We start from the raw sequence: 18,993 nt of genomic DNA on the forward strand, positions 1-18,993 counted from the left end.
CACTGCCATGAAATACTGATTTAAAGATTTCTTTTCCAGCTGTTAGATGTCTGAACTGCATCACAAATAACATCTTACAAACCCGTTCTCTCAGTCAAACAGAGTATCTTCACAAGGGACAAATATATTCTTTTTTTTCCTTAAATCTCATTTGTGTAGAATATTATGCATGTCTACAAAATAAAAACACACTAAGAAAAGATTGCACGGAACAACACTACGGGGTTTCAGTCAATCGAGTCCACTGACAGCACAGCCGACTGTTGCCACGGTGGAGAGAAGAGGTGAGATCATCCACTTTTACAGGGTTTTCATTTTGGTTGTTGATCATTTCTGTGCAATGGAGCAGGGCTGAAGAGGAGAGACACTGAAAGCAAGGAGCTTCTGACACGTCGGCATTGTGGCGAGGAGTGTAGAGAAACCAGCCCACCTCCACCCCACGTCCCACTCCTCCCGCCCGGCCCCTATCAGTGTGTCCTCAGGAGCTTTGCATCCAGGCGCGGCTACAGAGCCTGGATGTCTTGGCTGATGGATACGAAGCAGAGGTGTCCGTGATGATGGAGAGAATTAGGAAAACTAGAAAGCATTCCAGCTTTTAACACACACGCACACACACACACACACACCACCCCCATCTCTTTCTCTCAATCTCTTCCTGTCTGACTGTCTCTGTGTCTGTCTGTTCTCAGTCTGCGTAGAGGATAAAGCCAGAGAAGGTGCTGTACTTGTTGTTGTTTCCTCCATGGGCTTTGCCTCCGTCCAGTTTGATGTAAACCTCGTCACCCGCGTCCAGATGGAGGATGACGCTGTTGGAAGCGTAGTCATAGTTCTGGTCAGCATCTTGGGCAATGGCGCTAGCTCGAACCTAGAAGGACAAAGACAGACGAACATGTAGGAGATCGGGTAGGTTTGTTAGCTACAGTACACATTAAGATATTGCCTTTACTCATTTAGAAAATTCCCCAAATAGATTGTCATTTTCTCATACTACTTACACAAGTAGACTGATATTGTATTCACCGTTGCCAGTCTCCATTATTGTAAATCAGAAGTTAAAGCACTCACAACATTTGTTATTTTAATGACAATAAATTATCAGATTTTTCTAACATCACGATCTGCAGAAAAATATAATGGTTGGAAATCATTGCATATAAGTGCCAGAGTTTTTATTGATTGATTTTGTCTGTTCTAGAAAGTGCAGGGGTTTATGGTAAAACTGTAAAAGTATTCAATAATGCCCTATTTTACAATGATAAAAAAAAAAAATTGTTTCGAAAATGTCTTTTGTGGCCTAAATATCACCACATTTGTATATCTATTGATAAGGTTTTGAGATATTCTGCAAATTAACTAGTAAACATCCAAACAAGACCAAAATGGTTAAAACAAAATTTAAAACCGTAATTTCTTCTGGCAGAAGTAATAAAGAGGAAACAAAGAAAAGACCTAAAAAACTCACTAGTCTGAAAAACCACTGTGCTGAGAGTAACATGTGTTGCACAAAGAATGTACCACTTACCCAAATAAAACAAACAAACAAAATAAAAAAATGTTATTAAAGTTATTTTTTTTGAAATACTAACAAAGGTTTATCATTTTGAAGTTAAATTATTACTGGACACAACAATGGCAAAAAACAGTTCTTCATATTGATATTAAACCTACAGGACCCAACAGAGGGTCAGGCAGACCTCAGGCCTTTCTGTCAAGCAGATTTATGGCTTCAATCAAGCCAGCGTTTTTCCACAGAAGACCTAACATTGAACCTTGGAACAAAAGGTTCACAGAAAGAGAAAGTTTCAGAAACTCAACCACAAGGCTGGCTCTATGGGCTTGTCATTGTGGTGGAAATTACTGAGAAATATAATAAAAGAGACAGAAATAGCAGAAATATTTCATTACGCATAGAGAGTGATGACAAGAAACTTTGGAATGAGTTCATATATCACACAGGAATTTTTATCGCTATATTTGCCTGTGTGTGTGTGTGTGTGTATGTATGTGTGTGTGTGTGTGTGTGTGTGTGTGTGTGTGTGTGCACGCGCCAGTCTGGCTATAGGACATTTGGAGAGGTTTCTAAATAACCTTTCCTGGCTAATTAATACCTCCACCACAAACATGCTCTCTCTCTGGGGAGGAAAGTGTAGCTGCAGTGCCAAACAATAGCTGTGTTTTCAAGCCTGAGTGTGTTAGTGTGACAGAGAGACTAAAATTGTAATGTTATCATTAGGAATGAATGACTACTATAACATGCATATCTCAAGTTACAATTTGTAAGACATGTGACTGTAGCCTTCTCTTTGCCAAATACAATGTGATTACAATTTAAGGAGGGTGAGTAGGTAGTTAGGAGAAACTAGCAGTGACATACAATGAAGGTCAAAGACTGGACATTTTGTGTTTTGTGTGGTGTGTGCCTTTGTCTGCTGAGGTCTAATTAATTAATCCTCCACAACATGTAAACCTTATTCTGTAAAGTGCAGTGTTTAGTATTTAAGCAGGCACAAATAATACTGAAAATTAGCCATTTATAGAAAGATATCGTCTGTAGTCAAATTGTTAGGAAGGTCCCTAACTGAGTGAAATGACCCGGAAGGATCTACTGTAAGTGGCAGCCATGATAAGAGCTGGTCAAATTCTCTAAATGATAAGGAAAGGTGCTTCAATGCTTCCTTACTTCTTTCCTTTAGCATAGGGTACACTGGACCATCCTTCACAAAAGGAAAGGAGATCATGCCGTCCCACAATTCCTTGCAGCAGCAACATTTAAAATGATGCACCATTTGGCCGATAACAAAACAAATGATCAACATGACCGACAAGGGACGCAGATCATCTTGTAAGTTAACGTTGCTTATTAAGCATTTTCCATCTTTTGTCATAACTGGTAGCCTATATTCCTTTTTCCTTTCACCACGCCAGACCCACGTCAATAACATCCGCTGTCGCATAATTATGGAGGCGAGTATAAGTGCGGTCAGATACTCTTAGCCCTGCAGTTCTCTTTTCTTAAGTTCTTATGATTTCTCCTTCAAGTCAAGTGGTCAAGGAAATGCGGTTAGGAAAAGGACTTTTTTTTGACTATTCAACCTTTTTTATTCCATGCATTCTCCTTCCTTATCAAAACCTTGTGCCTACATTAGAGGCTATAGGCAATTTATCAGATTTTGCTATAATGGATTTATACAACTTTATTTATCATATGTAGTAGTAGACCTGAAAATAGACCCCCTGCAGGGGATGACCCTAAACATTAGACAACCAACACGTTTTATGGCCAGTGTTCTTTATCAACTTGATATCAATCCAACTTATCATGTGCATCAATGGCCAGGCCAGGGCAAAAAGACCCCAAAACAAACAAGAAGTAAATCTGGCTGCAGTTCAAGCCTGGCAGTGTTTCTCAGGGTCTGGGGGTCTATATGGGCCATAAACTGCTCATAGTAATGGACTTCATTGACTTTATTTACATTAATGTTAATTTGTCATGTAACTTTGGCCAACTAAACTGACTATAAAAAGGGTCATAATTTCTAAACTGTCCACCCAATATACGTAGATGCTAATTAAAACTTAACAAGTTACTAACAAGGAGAACTGCATCAATTGTAACTTAAATAGTTTAGAATTGAACAAAAATATCATTATTTTCTCTTTAGATGAAAAAAAAAGCACATCTTTTAAAGTATCCATTGGTTAAATAAGCCAATTAGTCACTTAGATTGGTCAGTAGAGTTGAATCAAAATCAATAGTTTACGTGCATTTGAAGTATTTTCTTGTGGCTCATTATCATGGCTCCAGAGATCACTCTGGCCCCTACTTTGGCTCAGTGTTTGTCCACACAGCTTTAAATCATGGTTTTCCGAGCGGGTTTCGACAAGCTGGCCCAACAGGCAGCATAAAGGATGCCCAATAATTAGTGGCCCTATTTAAGGAGTACACACAACAGGAGTATTGACAAATGTTAGAAGAAGCCAGCTACTGACCAAGAGCTCCTGCACAGAAAGCATCACCATTGCCAAACCTAACAGGGAACTTGCAACAGGTTCCACTGACATTTAGATATAGTAAAATCCTAAATTACATATATTTTTTGTCCAATTCAAATGAGTAATTTAAAGATTTATTTAAAAAAATCCAAAGGGTTTTTTTCAATTTTTTTTTTTTTTTTTATTATTTTGGGGTTTTTACACTTCCCAGATGTAACTCTTCAGTCAATCACTGTGTTTAGTCTTTTTTCTATGGATTCTGTTCATGAAGCTTAGTTTCATTAAGGATGTTCTTCCCATTGTCTTTTCTGTCATAATACTGTAGCTATCGCTGTTAATGTTAAACCCTCAGCTCATACTCAAGCATTTTTAACAACCTGCCATTGGAAACATAAGTGTGCAAAGGTGTGCTAAGTCTTATTAAAATAGAAAATGTTAAGCTTGAACTGGATATTTAGTAGTTGAATCACTGTTGCAGTACATGGTAGACTAAACAGAACATTATTCCTTTCATTTGTATATTTTCAAGCTGTAAATGATACAAGAATTAAAAGCTTGTTATAGAAACTACAGCATTTCTTAAGAGAAGAATGTAAGACGAGTGCTTTTCTCCTGAGAAACACAATGACAAACAGAGGAGGTTAGAGTGAGTCTATCCTGTACCACTAAAGCATTTAAGTGGTAAAGTGCCATATCTGTGACACCTTATATTGAACCTGGCCAAACCAGGCTGCCTGCTCCAGTGTGTTGGTAATGTGTACAAAACATCTCTTCACAACACCATCTTAGGTACAGTAGGACTGAAAGGGACAACATCTCTGCTAATATCCCCACATAAATCAACATTATTAGTGCTGCCACAGTGTTTCTCTATGTCGCTGGGTGAGAAGAACAACTATTTATGACCATTATTAACACTGATTTTCTATGATTCAACATTAAATTCAAGAGCATGAACTGCAAAATATTTCTCAAAAGTTTCACCGGAATAAAAATGTACCATTTTAATTACTTTAATTTTTTTTTAGTCATAGGCTGGATATTGGCTGAACATTCTGCTGGATTTCTTGTGAAGTCCTCTTGCACCCCTTCAGACATTCTCTGAATGATTTTCAAAGAGAGAACTGTTCTTTGCGTCGCCTTCAGTTCACTGCATTGAGTTGTGAAGCAGAGGGGAGCAAGGTTGAAACCCTCAATGTATAATGGAAGGTGACCAAGAAAAGGGATGCACAAAACTTTTAAAGTGAGCCAGATTAATTTAAAAGAGCATCAAGCGTTGGCACAGCACTTACAGTAATCAGAGAATCATTTATTTACAGCTACATTTCAGTCCTAATGACCTTCCTCAGGCTACATAAGACAAAGACTTAACTTCCAAATCACCTCTTTATGTTTAAAGAAGGTTAGGAAGGTGCCTTAAACCTTTTAACAGCATGCCATGGACAGTGAAAGTCACGTTGTATAAAATGTGCAGGTACTGTAAAGGCTAATCTGGATAATTAAATTCTGAGGAGAGGTTTTAAGATGCATGAGTAATATATGGAATATTGTACTTTTTTTATTGTTTATCCTCCTGATTAAATCTGGCACAGCTCATATCGATGTGCAAACAAAGCCTCCTGTTCTGATTCTGAGATGCCGACGTCCAGAGCATATTAATATGATATGATGTGCCCTGAGTGTGCAAAGTCAACAGCATCCTATTAGAGGGTTACCGCCTTGAAAGGGTGAGGGAGCGGGTGATGATGGCTCAGGAAGATTTGTCAGTTGGGATTTTAATGAAACTTTATCAAAATATTTGCTTTCCAGGTGTTCACACAGAACCTGGCGACAGCTGGCATTGTCACAGATGCGTAATACCTTTAAATTATTCTCTTCATTTGCTCTTTAAGGAGTTAAATTTTAATTTTATCTTCCGCAGAGACGGAATGAGCAAAGCCCTGGTGAAAGCAAACTTCCCTGAAATCTCTCTAGTTCTTCCACGATTATATTTTAGTTTTTTTTTAGTTCATTTTTCTAATGGTTTTTATCCCCTTCTGAGACCAACTGCTGCATTCTTTCAATGATAAGCACGCGTTAATAAAGCCTCTCACTATTTTTGAAATAATGATCAAGGAGCTCCTATTGCAGCTATTTTTCTTTCTGTCTTCAGTGCACACATGGACTTGTTAGGGATATGAGGTTTAAATGCAGGGTATGTCAGATATATAGCGAGAGATGAGCAGGACAAACTGGCAGTGCGCGACCTTATGTAGAGGAACTTTGACAAGACAAACAAAGCATGAGGCTGTAAGCGCCGGCTTCAGCGATGGTAAATGATGTGTCAGGCAATGTTGTCTTTCTTGTGGCTGCTCATGCGTGTTTACATCCGTCATATCTTCAACGTGATGGCTTTGATTGAATAATATTCTGAGTGGAGACACAGAAAATTCAAGGCTTATGTCATGAATCCCACTGTCTGAGTCTGTTTTCTGCCTGAGTTGCCTGTATTCTGTCCTGGAGTCTGTTTTCCTGAGTTTCCTGAACGCAACCTGTTTGGTTGCCTGGCGACGAAGCAAGGCGGGAGATCTCTCAGCTACCCACACCTCCATCTCATCAGCTACCTGCAGACCTGGTCCTGATCGTCACCTCTCCACTTCTTAAGCTCTGACCTGACATCCATTCCCTGCCGGATCGTTAGCCATGAACGGTATGTTGTGCCTGCGTATCGGCCTCAGTTTACTAGTAGTTAGTTTTGTTGTTCTGTTATTTTTGCTTGTTGTGAACTTACCTTTGTTTCCTCTGTCTGCAGTTACTCTCCCAGGATATTCACTCCACCTCTGCCTGGTCATCTGTTGCTTCAGACAACAACATTGTATCTGCTCATTCCCTCCCACCTACTCACTTCCACTGCCTGCTCTGTCACCTGGATTATCCTGCTTCCACATTTAAGTCACATAAATACTCACCTTTATTCAACTCACCTTGTCCTGGTCTGCTTCTGGGTTCCGCTCTAGTGAAACGTGACAGAACGATCCGGCCAAAGATGAAGCGGACCTGGACTCCATTCGCCATGCCATTTCCCAACAAGGGAATATGTTGGGACAACACAGCACGGCGCTACAAGAGATAGCGTCTTCAGTTCGGAACCTTTCTGCCAGTCTGACGAGTATCCAGGCTCAGCTCAGTTTGCCGGCTGATAATCCACCACCTGTTTCACCCCTATCGCCTGTCGCTTCTGGCGCCGTTTCCTTCCGTGAGCCCAAGGTTCCGACACCAGATAAGTACGAGGGGGATTTGGGAAGATGTCGTTCATGTCTCATGCAGTGTGGATTAGTTTTTGACCTGCAGCCCAACTCTTACGCCACAGACAAGGCCAGGATAGCCTTTGTAATTGAACTGCTGCGTGGAAGAGCTCTGGATTGGGCTTCAGCTTTATGGGAACGACAGGACACCTGTATGGCGTCTTACCAGGAGTTCACGACAGAGATGAGGAAGCTGTTTGACCATCCAGTCCGAGGTAAGGACGCAGCTAATCGTCTGTTTTCTCTTTCGCCAAGGAGCTCGCAGTGTAGCAGAGTTTGTAATTGAATTCAGAACATTGGCTGTTGAGAGTGGGTGGAATGAGGCATCACTACAAGCAGATTTTTATCAGGGGTTGTCGGAGCAACTTAAAGATGAACTGATTTCTTATCCTGAGCCTAGTGACCTGGACAGTTTGATAGCATTATCTATTTGGATGGATAACAGAATCCGAGAGAGAAGGAGGGAAAAGCGATGGGGTTCTTCCAACCTATCATCTACTCTGTTACCATCCAAGTCGGGGAATAGACCAGAACGAGCTGATCATTCTTCACCACACAAGATTAAAGGAGAGTTTCTGCCTTCTGATCCTGAACCCATGCAAGTGGGGCGGCACGGGTTAACCAAGGAGGAGCGCCAACGTAGACGTGAGACCAACAGCTGCCTCTACTGTGGTAACCCGGGGCATTACATCTCCGCTTGTCCCCTGCGCCCGTTAAACTGCCTGGCTCGCTAAGTTTGGGAGGACTTTTAGCGAGCTAGTTTCAGTCTCCCAATAACCCTGTCAGTCAGTTTTCCTGGATCCCTCATGAACAATAATCAGATTTTGGAGATTAACGCTTTAATCGATTCAGGTGCTGATGACAGTTTTATGGATGCCGACTTGGTGGAACAGCTGGGGCTTTCCAAGGAGCAATTACCGGAAGCCATTGAAGCTACCACTCTTAATGGCAGACTTCTGGCACGTATCACTATGAGGACTGAACCTATTAACATGCTACTGTCAGGTAATCATTCAGAGCTCATCTCCTTCTTCATTCTGCCATCTCCCCGTGCCCCCCTGGTTCTTGGTTACCCCTGGCTGAGGGAACACAATCCCACGTTCGATTGGGTGACTGGCAAGGTAACCAGTTGGAGTATTGAATGTCATGCTAACTGCCTTAAAACTGCCTGTTCTCATTCTGTTCCCAGTCAGGTCATTGATTCTGCTTCCCCAGATTTGTCCCTAGTTCCTGAAACCTATCACGAATTGGGTGAAGTGTTCAGCAAGCAGAGGGCTCTGTCACTTCCTCCCCACCGACCATATGACTGTGCTATAAATCTGATCCCTGGAGCTGCCTATCCCAAGGGACGTTTATACAGTATCTCTCGACCTGAACGCGAAGCCATGGAGACCTACATAACGGAGTCTCTAGCTGCCGGTCTCATTCGTCCCTCGTCATCACCCCTGGGAGCTGGATTCTTTTTCGTGAGTTACAAGGATGGCTTGAATATCATCACTGTCAAGAACAAGTATCCCCTGCCCTTGATGAACTCTGCTTTCAGCTCCTTGCAGGGCGCTACTGTGTTCACTAAGCTTGTTTTACACAGTGCGTATCATCTGGTCCGTATCAGAGAGGGGGGCGAGTGGTTGACGGGGTTCAATACACCTATGGGACATTTCGAATACCAAGTGATGCCGTTTGGACTGACCAATGCTCCAGCAGTGTTCCAGAGTATGGTGAATGACGTTCTGAGAGATATGATCGTTTTTTTTGTGTTTGTTTACCTGGATGACATTCTCATTTTCTCCAAGGAGCTTTCCAGCCACATCCAGCATGTCAAGCAGGTCCTGCAGCGATTATTGAAGAACCGCCTGTTTGTGAAAGCAGAGAAGTGTGACTTTCACACCCACACCACATCCTTCCTCAGATACATCATCTCCTAGGGAGAGATTAAGATGGACCAAGAGAAGGTTAGGGCGGTTCTTGGTTGGCCCCAGCCCGGTGCGAGATTGCAGCTCCAGAGGTTCCTGGGGTTTGCAAATTTCTATCGTAGATTCATCCGTGATTACAGCCGTGTGGCCGCTCCATTAACTGCCCTGACTTCTAGCACTAGAACCTTCTGTTGGAATCCTGAGGCGGACCGAGCATTCCTGGAATTGAAGAGCTGATTCACCAACGCCCCTATTCTCTCTCAACCTGACACTTCCCGTCAGTTTGTCATGGAAGTGGACGCATCTGATGTGGGGGTCGGCGCCATCTTGTCCCAGTGAAGCTCCACTGACAGTAAACTCCATTCCTCTACCTTCTACTCTCGTCGTCTCTCGCCTGCGGAGAGAAATTACGATGTGGGAAACCGGGAGCTTCTCGCTGTTAAACTTGCTTTGGAGGAGTGGCGCTACTGGGTGGAGGGGGTGGAGCAACCGTTTATTGTCTGGACTGACCACACAAATCTTGCTTACGTGCAATCTGCTAGACGTCTCAACTCCCCTCAGGCCAGGTGGGCTTTGTTTTTTGGAAGTTTTAATTTTTCTCTGACTTTCCGACCTGGTTTAAAGAACAGCAAGGCGGACGCCTTGTCCCGGATGTTCTCCAAGACGGAGGAGAGTGGGGCCAAGACTGAGATGATTCTTCCCCGGGACTTCATCAGTAACGGTCCACCCGGTCGGTTGTTTGTGCCAGAGTCTGTCCGTTCTGCTGTTCTCCAGTGGTCCCACGCCAACTAGATGGCTTGTCATCCTGGCGTGGCTCGGACTATGGCGTTACTACGCAGACAATTTTGGTGGCCTGCCATGGGAGAAGATACCTGGAGGTTTGTTGCTGCCTGTCCAGTTTGTGCGCCAAATAAGAGTACCAGTCGGCCCAGCTCTGGACTTCTTCACCCCCTACCTATTCCCCGGCGACCATGGTCGCATCTGGCCTTGGACTTTGTCACTGGGTTGCCCTCTTCTGATGGGAACACTGTCATTCTGACTATTGTGGACAGATTCAGCAAGTTCGCCCACTTTGTGCCCATCTCCAAACTTCCCTCTGCTGCTGAGACGTCCGAAATCCTTGTTAGGGAAGTTTTCAGGGTCCATGGTCTGCCCAGTGACATTGTTTCCGACCGTGGTCCTCAGTTTACCTCAGCTGTCTGGAAATCCTTCTGTTTGGCCATTGGAGCTACAGTCAGTCTCACGTCTGGATTTCACCCCCAATCTAATGGTCAGGCTGAGAGAGCCTTAATAGATAGATAATGCGTGCAGGGAAGAGTGAAGCGTGGATTCTCTTAACTTGTGTGCTATTGTATGTAACTGTAAATATGAACATTACTTTTATCAATAATACAGGTGTTTATTAGGGGTGGGAATCACCAGAGGCCTCCCGATACAATATCATCACGATACTTACGTCACAATATGATATTATTGCGATTTTAAACATATTGCATTATTCTGCGATATATTGCAATTTATTACCTTTTTTCCAACTTCAAATTTTTCCCAATTTCAAATTATTTCCCCAAAAGGAAACATCCATTTTATCTAAAAAGATACATTTCTCTGTTTGTTCATCTCACTTCAATTTTATTGCTGAAGAATGGGATTGTCAAGCAGAAAATCTGACCAACGCATATATAATAAAAGATCGATACTTGGCGATTTTTTTTCCCCCATCCCTAGTGTTTATGTGAGGAATCGGAGATGAATTTGTGGCACATTTTGAAATACTGTCATTGCTCCACAATGAAGTGGTATGTCTTTTACAGTCAGCCTCTATTGAAAAGGCATTTTACATTATTTTCATTCAGCATCTGTATTGTGCTTCTATTCTAAACCCTTAGAATACTGTTTTATAAAAATCATGACAACTTGAAGTTTTATCTGTTGTGTCTGGTGCCGGAGAGGCCAGTAAAGTCCCACTGGGACGTCTTACAAGAGGCTTTCTCACTTTGACAAGGACATGTCTCGTGGATTCTCTGACAGGGATTTGTTGACTTGATGTTGAGCCCCCATTTTGGATCAACGAGTCTATTGGTCCTTCTTAAATCAAAGTGTACTGCCGTCTAATTGTGTTTGAACATTCCAGCCGTGAACTGCATGCTTAATAGCAGCTTAGATACCTCGCCACTGCTATTGAGCCAGGTCCAACATTTCACTGCACCGCACACACAAACGCACACAGAGCGAAGGAGAGACACTAACCCCCCCCCCCCCCCACACACACACACACACACACACACACACACACACACACACACACACACGATGCAATTTTACTGAAATAATGACAATAGGAAATTACGATGGTTTGCAAGAGAATTGTGGTGTCAGAAAACTCCGGGTCTCCCATGTGTTACAGGTTTATGTGTCTAAGGAACCTAAGTGAAAACATGATAAGAGGAATGAAATGGTAACAGGAGATTTGCCATCTGTCAGACGAGAGAAGGAAAAAGCTTCCTGAATTAATTTCACCAGCTGTTCTCTTTGTACCTGCTCGCCTCCTTTGAAACAGAATGACTTTGCTGCACAAACCTCTCGCTGTTTATGAAATTGCTTAAGCTAATGCCCAAGGTGAGTCTGGTGTCAGGCATTAGTTCATAAGTTTATCCAGCCCTGTCCCTTAAAAATTACCTTCCCTTACTACTAAATTGCATTATCAATCACGCTTTGAGGGAATCGTATTTTCTCCTGGATTAGGTTTGTTTTTGATGTAGGCTATCACAACTTATACGTTTCCAATTGAAGTCGAAGAAGGGAGGAGTTCGGGCTGGAGGGATGGGTCAAACTAATACAGGACTATCACCCAGGAGGCCGCTGTTCGTGCCCCTGTGTCAAACCGAAAATGTTGGCTTATTTTATGTTACATACGTAAATTAATTTTAACTTAATTTAATTTAAAGTTACATCACAAACATAATTTAAGTTATGTAACAAATGTACTTAAATGTTTTAACCAAAAGCATGATCTTTTTCTGAACCTAACCAACTAGTTTTGTTTCAATACACAACGTTAACCACGTGTTTAAAACTGTGACCTGTCTGGTACGAGGATTTGACACAAACATAATCCGGGAGAAAACCCGAAACCTAACTGAGAATGCAGTTTAGTTGTATGGGAATGCAACTTTTAGGAGAGACGGGGTTGCACCACTGGTATGTGATCCAAATGCTGTAGAAACCTTCTAGAGGCCAGAATAACAGTATCACAATTGTAGCTGTGGCGACAAAGAGGATGACATCAAGACAGCTTCTCTTGAAAGAGCCACTGAAACAGGCTTGTCTAAGGAAACAGTGGTGGGAAGAAGAGGCATCAACTTTGACCTGCAATCCAGCCACTCTTTTCTCTCCTGTGTCTGACTCATCACACTCAGTTAATTACTGAGATAGACCGCACTGTCTGCCTCTAGCCCCAACACCAAAACCACAATCACTGCTCCAAGCATTGTCTGAAATGAGACTTTTACTGCAACATTTTCAACCTTTGTTCACACTAAGCCTATTTTTCCAGTGTGCTTCCTAGTAACCCTGAGGCACTGAGATTTTCCCTTTTTTCTTAAATGAAAAACAACTCCTCTAAAATGAGGCAGAGTTTCTGTGTAAGTGTTGGATGAGAGGCAGACTGACAGCTTTCCTATGACATACATTTTTCATACAGTAGCCGTTTTATCCTCTCTTACTGGGCAATTGTTGATGTCTTACCCATATTCATTTTAAGGGGAGGCAGAATGTGTTAAACACACCGATTTATGTAGCAGACTGTGAGTCATTTGAGCCATTGACTTGCTGCAATCCCGTGAAGAGGGAAAGGATAATTGTGGGTATCACTGAAGACTGAATTCGGGGGGGCGGCTAAATGTCAGGGGCGTGGGGAGAGACGGAGAGAGAGATGTTTGCATAAGAGGGCCAGGGGCACTTGTCTATCTCCCATATGGCCCTCATTATAATGAACAAGTCTTGTGAGTCAACACCATACTGTAGCATCTTTGAGTCAGCCAGCCACAGGAGACAATCCATAGCCTTTTTTAGACCGTATGTTTTTGCCTTTTACGGATACATGAGAGTATTTCATGAGCTACTTAATCTGAGATGCCAGCCCAGTGAATGTGTGCACTGCTGTGCTCTAATGGCTCTCTATTTAAGGAGCTCAGTGTAAAATGTTTTAGTAATACAATTATTACAGACAAGAGGTGGGCAGTTTTCGAGCAAGTTTTGAAACTTCACCAATAAATGAAAGATTTTCTTCCCAGTGCTTGCAGATGACAGCCCGATGTCATCTTGACATTTCCAATCTGTGTGGTATTTCCTAACAACATGGGCCAATCTTCATTTGATAGCCCTCACACGTAATTAGACCTGCTCTAATGTTCCACTCGGCAGAGTGTCAAATCCAATGTCCAATTACACAGCAGACCAAGGCCAAAGGTCCGCCTCCACTACCTCTCTGGCTGATTATAAAAGATATGCCATGGTATACATCACACAGAAAGAAATGGGTCTGTCAGAAGAAGGAAAGCGACACGTACATGCATGCACACACACACACACACACACACACACACACACACACACACACACACACACACATACATACGGGGATCAATACCACAGGCAAAGACTCTTAGGGACTGAGGGTGGCTCTCTCAAACCCTGTCTGTCTATTTCAGACAGAGTCTCTCTGTTACACCAGGCAGACACACAGAGGCCTCTCAGTGCTGAAGTCAGACCACGATGAAGAATAGCAGGCCTGAACATTACCAGAATGTTAAAATCAATGAAGTCTAAGTATTGCGGTATGTGTGTGTAGATAACTTAGGTGTCTGTGGTTGCAATCACATGTTTTCTTTAATTTTTGTACGGAAAAAAACAAAACTTTTAACCTTGTAAAAAAAATTATTAAAGACCCCTACCCATCTTGAGTGACAAGCTATTGTATGGAATCTGTTTTTGTTATTCACACCTTTCTTTAGAGCATGTAACCTAATCAAATAGAGCAGACCCTCATCCAGATGGCTCAGCTCCTATGTTTAATGTCGGGATTGGCACCACATGCTAAACACAATGCGTGGGTTTCACCTGAATACACAGCAACAGAATAAACAGGCCAGGATGTGTTCATGTGCAGCAGAGCACATGAACACATCCTGGCGCCCCCCCCCCCCTTGGAAGTGTCAATGATGGACTGAGGGGAATGGTGTGAGAGGGAAATGACACGCGACTGAACTTAAGCAACACTTTGAGGTAAAAAAAAAAAAGAAGAATCTCTTTCCTTTGAAGCGAGCACAAAAACAAAATCTAAGAAAAGGATGGTACGCTCTTGCTTATACTGCTATAGTGCAATGCATCACTTGAGAGCAAAGAAAAATATTGATGGCATTGTGTGTTAGCAAATCGATTCTGTGATGCCGCAATCTGGATTCTGTTTTGCTGCTTTTTTTAAAAGAAGTTTTCCTTTTAAAATGAAAACTTTCTGCTTCTTTGGAAAAGTAAGTTCCTGTAGACCTGACATAGAGGAGAGATGGAGGGCAGTGCACAGTTGGGGTGGGGTGGAGAAGGAGGGGGGCAAACATACGCATAAATGTGTGTGTGTGTGTGTGTGTGTGTGTGTGTGTGTGTGCGTGTGTGTGTGTGTGTGTGTGTGTGTGTGTGTGTGTGTGTGTGTGTGTGTGTGTGTGTGTGTGTGTGTGTGTGTGTGTGGGCCTGTGAGGAGGAGACTGCAGCGATAATTGCTAAGGAAGAGCCATGTGCACGAAAGGACGTTGAAGCTTATTAAAGGAGGAGACAGAATGATTATTCACTATGGTCCTCTTGAGAGACTGATGCTGAAGTCATTGCTTTTAATTAACTCTGAAACGGTTTTGTGGATTAATAACAATATTAAGAAGGGAATGGAGAGGGGAAGCGCAAACACATCCTGGATCTAGTTCAAGCTTTTTAATTACAACTAAATAGACTCAATGGCACAATAGCACAATAACGATGTCTTTTCTGTCCTCCTGTCTTTCTCCCCCTTCAACTGCATTCATTGTATTTGCCTTTATTGTCACTTCTGGGTCTCTTAGGATGTGTCCAAGACAGGTAAGAAAAGCATTGATTTACTAGAGAGAGTTTAGGATTGGTTGGAATATTTGGCACTTGAGTAAAAGAACAAGCGATGAAAAAGCCAAAAGAGTGCAGAGCGGAGAGAAACTTGCAAAGCGGATAAAGTGTGCTGTGCTGAAAATAGATTTCTTATTTGTTTGTTTACCAGGAAGCTCACTTTTTGGTCTAGCTTGAAATGTGTCGAAGTTGGGGGGACAGTGTTGGGGTTCTTGTGTTGAACTCTGGAAGTGGAAGAAGAGGAGAAAAATAAAGTAACCCATGGATGCTGATGTTAGACACAACTTGTGAGAACCCCTGGAGTGGGAAGAGCACATGCTGCAATGAAACAGCACTGCAGGGCCTGGAAACCCGCTGCTTCACTAAAGCCAAAAGATGATAAAATACTAGTATTGTCTGCAATTCCCTGGCCTCCCCTGTCCCAACTCACAGTATAGCGTTTTGCAGCCTTAATGAGCTGAGGAAAGCACCATTGTGACTGTAGGAGCTTCAGTTTGACTCTCAGCACTTCATCAATGATGTAGCATAACTTGGCCCAACATTTATAACCATTCACAGTCATTTACACAGAGTAAGGCTCTGGGGTCTTCTCCATCAGCCAAAAACACAGCCTAATAAACACCACAGCAAGAGGACAGCGTGTTTTATGTATACGCTGTGCATAGGACAGGGGAAGACAGAGAAAGAGACGCACGTACCACTTTATAAACATAACGCGGGTCTCTGGAGATGCACACTGTGCGTCTAACTTAAGTACCTCCACACCCTCCTCTTGGGAGCACAACGAAGCGAGAACAGAAGGCGTTTTATAGGAACATATGTTCTTCTTCCCCTATTATATATCAATGCTTTTACACCCACCCATAAACATTACTGTTGAGTGAGACATTATATATAGAAGGCGATTGCTGTAACTCTTTTTTTTTTCTTGCTGGGTGTGAACTTGGCGAGGGTAAAGGAATTAACCTCTGGCTGCCTTGGTGAGACTGCAGGTTCACCCTAGAGCGATGCCAGCTGTTATTTTAGCTCCATGCTGCACTTATAAACGTATACTGTACTGTACTGTACTCATAATGTGAGACCCCAATAGATTTCTGCTTCAATCTTACTTCATTATTTGACATGATTTTTTTTTTATATTCCACTTGGCAGAAATGATTAAAAATTTAAGAAAATAAAATGATTTCACAGTCAGCAGACATGAAACAGGTCAGAGGCTACTAGGAAATGATGTACAATGACAGTTGGAGGATCAGATTTGGTGTACTTTAACTTATATTTATTATTTATCTCATCTCATTGCAGGGCTCTGTGTTTCTGACTGCTGACAGTAAATCAGACCCCCAAATGTTCATGAAAGACTACACATTATGCATTTTCTATGCCCCTGTGTAAGTGTAATCTCATTTATTGTGTGTAATAAGAAAAATGTCTGTCAGCTGCATATCTGCATCCATGTGTACAATTCACTTTGAGTACAAAGTTATGGTGGGAGGAACTAAAGTGCAGCTTAGCATGCAGTTAAAAGAGACTCATGACAATGTGTGAAATGTAATGCAGGCCACCTCTTAACTTCTACTTTTTCTAATGATCTCTCCTAATTGTGTATGTTTTTGTCACTGAAATTGGTTTTGCAGGCTCAAATGTGAAAGCATAAAACCATCTTTTTTACATGACAGGTTGCTTCTTAGTAGATTTTTTTCTGAGCAATAACTTTTCCTTTTTCGTGTTTGTTATAATACTGGCAACACACTTTATGAACGAGACGTAGTTGCAGCCTGAGCAAACAAAGCAAACAATATCTGCAATATCTGCAGCCTAACATCTATCGTTTTACAGGCAAAACGTATTACGGAGACACTTTGAAGATAAGAGATCTGACAGCTGATCGGAAAGCTGCAAACTACACTGGCACACACACAAGACCTTCCGGGGCGCAAAATAAAATTAGAGTCCCATTAAAATGATGCATCAAGAAGCCGAGAATAGATCATGGAGACGTCCTAATGCATTTAACACGACTGCAAAGACAGATGGGTGCAGAGGTGGACAGACTGCACAATCCGGTAGGCTTGCACAGGTATGTGGTTCAAGTAGTGTAAGCGAATTTTCTAATATTCCCCCTCCCCTCTTTACACTTACAGCGCAAACAAGCAACTAAAGCCCACATAGTAGTTATATGAGACTTTTGTAATAAAAGACCGGCTTTTTATAATAATAATAATAATAATAATAATAATAATAATAATAATAATAATAATAATAATAATAAAAGCGTGACTATAACATAACTCGAAAAACAGAATGATCCCCCATAAAATACACCCCTGAGGCTACCACAAACATTTCCAACTCCAGCAGATTCGTTTTCATGATCACTCCAGCTCTAAAACACTGTAAATGCCAACACTCCGACACAAACTGCAATTGAATTCCTCTAGATATTAATCCTAATTGACAAAAAGCGGAATGCCTAAAATGTCCAAATTTGACTGTGTAAAGGCAAAACGATCGGCGCGCACTGCCGTTCAGCCCAAACTGTGACCGTCCTTTGGATCGCGGGACGCGGCAATGTCATGAAGCATCATGCAAAGAGGGGACGCGGGTTGTAACCAGTCGACACATCTTTATCTCCAGGCGCGCTGGGTGCCACAGCTGGGCGCTCGGGGCTTTGGAGGCGCACGGCAGATGCGCACGCTTGCCTTACAATGTCACATTGTATTCACTGGCTTTTTGAAAAATAAGTTTCCTACAATGAAGAGAGAGCGCCGTAGAGCAGGCAGCGAGGGAGAGGAGAGTAAGCATCAGGGGACTTAGATAAAGTTTCAAAGCACTAACCTGACCATTCTTGCAGAGGTCTGCCCACATGCTGGTGCCGTCCCCTCCTCTCATCAGCACATGGTAGATGAAGAAGTATGTGCCTGGTATGCTGCAGATGAACTTGCCCGAAATGCCATCATAGTTGTTGCCTAGGTTGGTGACCACGTCGTCAAACTTGAGGATCTCGTAGCCTTCGTGGGGGTTCTTAAGCCCTGCATAGAAGGCCACCCGAGGCACCGTGCTGTAGGTTGCCGTGCTGATAGCTCCGTCCCCCCCCAGACCCAAAATCCCAGTCCTTCCCTGATCCCCTCTGTCACCAGGAGGCCCAGCAGGTCCTGGTGGCCCTGGTTCTCCCGGTGGTCCAGGTGGTCCGGGCTTGCCTGGCCTGCCAGGCTTCCCCTGTGGGCCGTGCTGTAAGGTGGAGGGTGGAAGCACGTTGCTATGGTCGCTTAACGCCTCTGCCTCAGCCTGGAGACCAGTGGAACTGGTGCTGCTGGCTGGAGTACCCTTGTTCAGGTAGGGGTCGCACACCATACGACAGGTGCCCAGCATCTCATAGTGGCTGGCATCTGTACCCACAGAGCTGACGAGCACGGGGATGAGGACCACCAGCACCAGGACCAGCATAACCCCTACGGCAGCCGCCACCAGGGTCTTCCTCCCGATGCTGAGTCGGGGAAGGGGTTGCGCTGCCAGCGTGGGTCTCCCGGGGGCAGAAATGGTGACTGCTTGGTGTGGGGAGCCTGTCACCTTCGAAAGGGATCCAGAGATCCCGAGAAGAGTTGCAAGAGTACCGGCGAGTGTGTGAGGGTGAGACAGAGAGCCACATACACTTGATA

At 43.1% G+C, this 18,993-nt stretch overlaps 1 protein-coding gene across 1 annotated transcript; it reads right to left on the minus strand.

The window, feature by feature from the left end:
• Nucleotides 1-685: 685 nt before the first annotated feature.
• On the minus strand, nt 686-18,781 carry c1ql1l2 (complement component 1, q subcomponent-like 1-like 2). The gene is made up of 2 exons (XM_078269745.1): nt 18,173-18,781; nt 686-865 (listed from the first exon to the last, which is right to left on the minus strand). Exons 1-2 carry the CDS (start codon nt 18,779-18,781, stop codon nt 686-688), a joined length of 789 nt encoding a protein of 262 aa, XP_078125871.1.
• Nucleotides 18,782-18,993: the final 212 nt, after the last annotated feature.

The sequence above is a fragment of the Sander vitreus genome, chromosome 15 (assembly GCF_031162955.1).
Source record: "Sander vitreus isolate 19-12246 chromosome 15, sanVit1, whole genome shotgun sequence".
In the NCBI taxonomy this organism is placed as follows: domain Eukaryota; kingdom Metazoa; phylum Chordata; class Actinopteri; order Perciformes; family Percidae; genus Sander; species Sander vitreus.

What these genes read in the sequence shown, in the direction of transcription:
- c1ql1l2 (XM_078269745.1), bottom strand. Translation starts at nt 18,781, where the DNA reads ATGCTGGTCCTGGTGCTGGTGGTCCTCATCCCCGTGCTCGTCAGCTCT. An exon ending in ACCTCTGCAAGAATGGTCAG is followed by an intron (nt 866 to 18,172) that starts GTTAGTGCTTTG and finishes TTGTCCTTCTAG; the next exon opens with GTTCGAGCTAGCGCCATTGC.